Below are 7,076 nucleotides of genomic sequence, written 5' to 3'. Positions count from 1 at the left end.
AGTTAGGAACCCACCTGGAGAGCAAGGGAATACATTTCGAGTTCAGCAATCAGGAACCTACCTGGAGAACAAGAGAATACATTTCAAGTTTCAGCAGTCAGGAGCCCACCTGGAGAACAAGGGAATACATTCGAGTTTTAGCAGTCAGGAGCCCACCTGGAGAGCCCACCTGGAGAGCAAGGGAATACAATTTAAGTTTTGGCAATCAGCCGCCCACCTGGAGAGCAAGGGAATACAGTTCAAGTATTGGTAATCAGGAGCCCACCTGAAGAACGAAGGGAAGCAGCAAGTCAAGTGTTGGTAATCAAGAGCCCACCTGAAGAACGAAGGGAAGCAGTTCAAGTTTCGAGGAAAAGCAGTGCAAGTATTGGCAATCAGGAGCCCACCTGGAGAACGAAGGGAAGCAGCAAGGTTCAAAGGAGTTCAGCAATCAGGAAACCACCTGAAAAACAAAGGGGAGCAGTTCAAGTTTCGAGGAAAAGCAGCGCAAGTGTTGGTAATCAGGAGCCCACCTGGAGAACGAAGGGAAGCAGCAAGGTTCAAAGGAGTTCAGCAATCAGGAAACCACCTGAAAAACGAAGAGAAAGCATCTTAGAATGCAATTCAAGTCAGCAACAAAGGAATCTCACTCAGAGAGTACAAGTCAGCAGGGCAGCAGAAACGGCAAGTTCAAGATATAGATAGGATTCTTGTAATTCGTATATCATAGTTTAGTCTGGCTTATTTTATTTTGTCACGGTGTAATAAGGAGTTCAGTAAGCAGAAACAACAGCAATAGCAGCAAAATCACAGCTCTTCGGTAGTACCAGCTACCAAAACTTCTTGAACTACACGCAACCTGATTCCCCTATAACCCGGGATATGTAGGCTGTCCAAAACCAAGAAATAAAAGCAATTTGTAAGTGGGATTTCTTTTAATTAGAAAATAATAAAATAATAAAATATTTTTAAAACAAAATCTGAAAAATCTCGAAAATTTTGCTATAAATAGAAGAGAAAATTTGAGAAGAAAGGAAGAAAAAAAGAAGAGAGGGGGAGGAGAGAAATTTAGGTTGAAAATTTTCATTAAATTTTTCTTTCAATATTTCGGGCCTTGAATCTTGGGTTTGAAGAAGAGTTGATAGAGATTTTGTTGTTGTTGTTGTATTGACTCTACAACTTTCAAATTTTATTCATTTGAATTTACTCTCTTGTAGGTATGTAATTCAAGCTCTTGAGTTAAAAAAATATCGGAGCATCTTTATTGAAGCAGAAGCAAATTGATTTGGTTCTTTTGATAAAGTTTCTTTCGTATTTAATCTGTTCGCATGAATGATGTTTCTTTGATTGAGTGAATTGAGATTTGCAAATATTAACGTTATTTTAGTATGTTCATGACTCTGTCTCGTTTTTTGTCTTTTCTTTTTTACTTTTTTTTATTTTTCTTGGCTCATGACTTGTAACCAGCATGTATTGTTTTGTTTACATTTAGATTTCAAGCTCATGTAGCACCATGTTCATATTTTAAAATTTAAAAAAGTATGTAAAGTTGAACAATTTGTCAACATTAAGATGTAAAAAAAATAGATTGCGTTAGTGGAAGGATCTTATCTTCAGTTTATATTATTGGCTGCATATTTTCTTAAATTAACCATATGAAGATTCAACTTCCTCTACTTCAAAATGGTACTGTAGAAGTTATAGTGGTGATACTACAACTTTCTCTTTAGCATAATGTTAAATAAATTAATTACTTTAAGTGTTCTTTATTATAATCAAGTTTAAAATGTATTTTTGTATGTCCATGTTTGTTTTGTTCGTTCTGGTTCATCCGAATAGTTCTTAGCATGGTTTTTTTTTTGTGCTCATATGGTCATTTAAGATTCATTATTTTATTATAACATTTTGTTAGTTTCTTTCTAGAATTTGAAAACGAAAGTCGGTCTTTTGAAGATGATATGGAGATGAACCCAAAACTGGGACCTGTCTTTTGTTATTTTCACATAAATGTCAACTCCACCTTTCTGAATTGTAGTATGCTATAACAAAAGGCTCTAGTGATATACATGTAGCTAACCCATTTCTTTAGGCCTTTTGTACTTATCAATTTATACCACTCCATCCACAATAAAACATCAAAACTCATGGCCCTCATTTAATTAATTTTAAATCCTTAGAATTCGAGGCATGCCATTTAGCGAATTTTCTATGGCCCTCGCAAAGTTGAAAAACGCGTAGTTGCTTTAGGCGCATAATTTGAAATTACCTTCCTAAACTCGGGTGTGTATTTCATGTGACCCAAATCCAAATCCCAACAACGTTAAATAAAATGTGTCGTGGACCGCGGGTGCATTTATGTGACGTGGTTCAAGACATATTTTAAATGACGTTGCAATCTTACTAAAAATGAATAAGAGCGGTTAATAAGTTAAAATTGAACCATAGGCTAAAAAATATATTAAAATCAGATAATAGGCCAATTATAACAGTTGAGCGACCGTGCTAGAACCACGGAACCTGGGAATGCCTAACACCTTCTCCCGGGTTAACAGAATTCTTACCCGGATTTTTGTGTTCGCGGACTGTAAAACAGAGTCAATCTTTTCCTCGATTCGGGATTTGAACCGATGACTTGGGATACCATAAATTATCCCAAGTGGCGACTCTGAATTTTTAATAATAAATGAATCCCATTTCGATTGTCACTTTAAGTTGGAAAAAACTCCCTTGCACCCTTTCCGGGGTGTAGGAAAAAAGGAGGTGTGACAGTATGAACCCTGAATATACGTGTTATGTGTTCAGTGTTGAGGTGATGGGCATGTGGGCGTGCACCGTGTAAAGTATGACCCCGTTGATTTTGCGATACTGTAGCTACCTAATCTTATTTTTATCCATGAAATTTCTACATGCTAGAGTAATTGAGTTGTGATTCATGTTAGAAACCATGTTTAAGCTATATGCTTATTCTGTTGGACCCACTGAGTTCATTTCTGTTATTGAGTTTATTGCTTAAATTGCATTTACATACTTAGTCATAGTTATTCATTTACATATCATATCCCAGTCTCTGTTATCATTTGTTATCACATCATGTTGTTATCATTATTTGGGTTGTTTAGCACAAGATTCGTGAGCCCTAGAGACTCGAGAGATTGATGACTGAGTTGAAGCATGGGGGATGGATTGTGAGTGATATTGATGGGATCGAGATACACACCGCATCAAGTGTTATTGATTCATGATGGGATCGGGCTGCACGTTGTAGCAGATATTATTGATTCATGATGGGATTGGACTACACGTCGTAGTAGGCACTATTTATTCATGATGGGATCGGGTTGCACGTCGCAGTAAGTTATATTAGCACTTGGGCTGTATCCTCCCCTCCAGAGTCTGCACAACCACAGTGAGCGTAGGTACTGTTGATTCATGATAGGATCGGGTTGTGCGCTGTAGCAGGTATCGTTCATTGCTGAGTGACTAAGTGTGCTGAATAATTGAGCGTGATTAGTGGGAGTGTGAGACTGTGATATTGCGTACTCTAAGAGTATGGGTACATGAGTTCATCACTGCGACACATTGCATCTAACATGCATACTTGACATACATGCATAGAGATGCATTTCCTCATGTTACACGGTTTTGTGACATTTATGACTTCACATACATATTGACATGTAGTCATAGAGATGTAATTTCCTCATGCTATCTGAGATTGAATCATCTTATCTGTTGTTGAAAGTTTTTGGGAAAATTAAAGGTTTCTGACTTACTCATATTTTGGTGATTTTGGTAAAGGATTTGGGTTTTACTGTTATACTTGAAAAGCATGACTATTTTCGGTAACAATGAACTAGTTGAGCATCATATCTCTAGGTTATTTCTTGTACCACTTTTATTATATTATTATGAGCTGTTGTTGGCTATTGGTGTTGGACTTTGACTTTTGTCCCAGCTCATCACTACTTTCAATCTAAGGTTAGGTTTGTTACTTATTGAATACATGGGGTCGGTTTTACTTATACTACACTTCTACACCTTGCGTGCAGATTTTGGATGTTGATATTGCGGTGTATGGCGGGAGCTGGCATTGAAGGCGTACCTGTGTTCCAATCATAGTTGCCTCTAGTTCTTGGTAGCTTTAGAATTATTAATTTGTTCATGTATATTTCAAACAGATGATGTATTTATTTCATACCAGCTTTGTGAACTCTAAATCTTAGAAGTTCATGATTTGTACTACCCGTCCTTAGGGATTCTTTGTATTAAAGTTCAGTTATATTATCATTATTTCTCTCTATAGATCTCATTTGAATTGGATTGTTGCTACTTGGCTTACCTAGCAGGTTAGGCTAGGTGTCATTATGACTAACTAGATTTTGGTTCGTGACACTTTTTAACTGCCGAAATCTACATACTCTCCCCTCTCTCTTCTGCATTTCTGCATTGTTTTCCAATAGCAAAACATAAGCATCAGTGTGGTTTACTGTTGTTTGTTGAGTTTGACGAAGTTCTGTAATTTTCATTGACGGGACTACAGAATAGTTATTCTGTTCTATCCTGGGAGGGACTAATCCAATAACCTAGGGTAACATTGAGGGGATTAAATTCCTTAAGGAAACACAGTTTACTGTCGGGCTCGAAACTTTTATTTATTCTATTTCTGCTTCTGTTTGTTTTATTTTTTGCATAAATTATTTTCAAACACATGTTTATAACAAGCTTAAGGAATCTATTTTTATATTTTGTGTTCATCTTACTTTCTGCTTTGGGAGACAAAAATCCTAGCAATTTTCTACTCCCATTTTGGAGATTAAAATCTTCAGATTTTCTACTCCAGTTTGAGATTAAAGTTTTTCTGACATTTTCAATCCGAGATTAAAATCCTCATGATTTTCTACTCGGTTGTTTATATTTGGTTTGAAGATATAAAAACTTCACCGACTTACTAATTCTAGTTGTGTCAATTCATTTACAGAAAAATGACAACAACTACGGAACAACAGAATGATTCTGTTGGGACTACTACTGTTGCAATGACTATTGCATCTTCAAGTCGCACAACTCCTGCATCGGTGATGGCACCGACAGAAAAACCCAAAAAGTTTTTCAGTGTGGACTTTAAGCGTAGGCAGCAGAAAATATTCTTCTACCTGACCACACTTAGTTTACTGCACTTTATCAGCGAAGACATTCCAGTTCGGGGAGAAGAAACTCCTGAAAATGAGAGATTTGGGGTCATGGAGGCATGGAAGCATTCTTACTTCTTATGCAAAAATTATATTTTAAGTTGCTTGAAAAACGGCTTGTATAATGTTTATAGCATCATGAAAATATCACGAGAGTTGTGGAATGCTCTTGAAAAGGAGTACAAGATTGAAGATGTTGGACTTAAGAAGTTTGTGGCCGCCAAATTTCTAGATTTCAAAATGGTTAACGGTAAATTTGTCATAACGCAAGTCCAAGAACTACAAATGATTATTCATGACCTCCCTGCTGAAGGTATAAATCGAGTTATTATTTTTATTCAAGATATTAATTATTTTACTAATTATAAATTTATTATTGAAGGTGTGGTCATAAATGAAGCATTTAAAGTTGCGGCATTTATTGAAAAGATGCCTCCGTTGTGGAAGTATTTTAATAATTACTTGAAATATAAGCGCAAGGAGATGACGCTTGAAGACCTTATTGTTCCTCTACTGATTGAAGAGGACAACAAGGCTGCTGAGAAAAAGTCCCGTGGTAACTCAACAATAATGGGAGCAAATATTATTGAGGAAACGTCTACAAGTAACAGAAACAGAAAGAAGCCGTTTGGTTCAAAGAATTACCTGAGCAAGAAGAAGTTCTAAGGTAATTGCCACAACTGTGGAAAGGTTGGACATAAGGCTGTGGACTGTCGTGCACCGAACAAGGACAAGAAGAAGAGTCAAGCAAACATGGTTGAAAAGAATGATGAAATGGAGGACTTATGTTCCATGCTATCTCATTGTAGCTTGGTAGGAAATCACAAGGAGTGGTGGATTGATTCTGGAGCCACTCGCCATGTTTTTGCTAACAAAGAGTTATTTTCCTCTTATGTTCCCGCAAGGCCCGATGAGACTATCTTTATGGGAAACCTCGCAACACAAAAATTGTAGGAGTTGGGAAGATATATTTGAAGATGACTTCGGGTAAAGTTGTGACTCTAAACAATGTTCTCCATGTTCCTGAAATTCGTAAGAACTTGGTCTCTGCTAAACTTCTTATCAAGAATGTATTTAAGTGTGTGTTTGTTTCTGAAAAAGTTATAATAAGTAAGAATGATGTGTATGTAGGAAAATTTTACCTAATTGAGGGCCTTTTCAAGTTGAATGTAGTAGCTATTGATATCAATAAAGTTCAAGCTTCTTCTTACTTACTTGAGTCAAATAATTTATGGCATGTACGTTTAGGTCACGTCAACTTCAAAACTATACGAAAAATGGTTAACTTGGAAGTATTACCTAAATTTGAATGCGATAATTTGAAATGTCAAATATGTGTAGAATCTAAGTATGTTAAATATCCTTATAAGTTGGTTGAAAGGAATTCAAATCCTTTAGACTTAATTGACACATATATATGCGACATGAAATCAATACCATCTCTCGGTGGGAAAAAATATTTCATAACTTTTATTAATGACAGTACTAGATATTGCTATATTTACTTACTTAATAGTAAAGATGAAGCAATTAAGGCATTCATGCAATACAACAATGAAGTTGAAACGCAACTAAACAAAAAGATCAACATGATAAGAAGTGATAAGGGTGACGAATATGAATATCCTTTTGAAGAAATATGTTTGGAATATGGCATTATTCACCAAACAACTTCTCCTTACTCACCGCAATCTAATGAAATTGCAGAAAGAAAGAATAAAACGTTAAAGGAGATGATGAATGCTTTGTTGATAAGTTTCGGTTTACCCCAGAACTTGTGGGGGGAAGCTATTCTTACAGCTAACCAAATACTCAATCGAGTTCCCCATAGAAAAACGCAATCCATTCCATATGAAAAATGGAAAGGTAGGAAACCTAACTTAAAATATTTTAAAATGTGAGGGTGTT

The 7,076-nt window shown here is 36.1% G+C and overlaps 1 protein-coding gene across 1 annotated transcript; it reads left to right on the top strand.

Annotated features, from left to right (window-relative positions):
- The first annotated feature begins 4,961 nt into the window (after window positions 1-4,961).
- LOC138870767 (uncharacterized) lies at window positions 4,962-5,834 on the top strand. Its single transcript, XM_070148604.1, has 2 exons — window positions 4,962-5,481; window positions 5,551-5,834. Exons 1-2 carry the CDS (start codon window positions 4,962-4,964, stop codon window positions 5,832-5,834), a joined length of 804 nt encoding a protein of 267 aa, XP_070004705.1.
- The last annotated feature ends 1,242 nt before the right edge of the window (window positions 5,835-7,076 follow it).

The sequence above is a fragment of the Nicotiana sylvestris genome, chromosome 6 (assembly GCF_000393655.2).
Source record: "Nicotiana sylvestris chromosome 6, ASM39365v2, whole genome shotgun sequence".
In the NCBI taxonomy this organism is placed as follows: Eukaryota; Viridiplantae; Streptophyta; class Magnoliopsida; order Solanales; family Solanaceae; genus Nicotiana; species Nicotiana sylvestris.
The sequence above is the reverse complement of the archived record's forward strand: the minus strand, read 5'-3'. Positions and strand labels throughout refer to the sequence as shown.

Coding starts and splice junctions, on each gene's coding strand:
- LOC138870767 (XM_070148604.1), top strand. CDS start 4,962: ATGACAACAACTACGGAACAACAGAATGATTCTGTTGGGACTACTACT. Junction 5,482..5,550: donor TCATGACCTCCCTGCTGAAG/GTATAAATCGAG, acceptor TTATTATTGAAG/GTGTGGTCATAAATGAAGCA.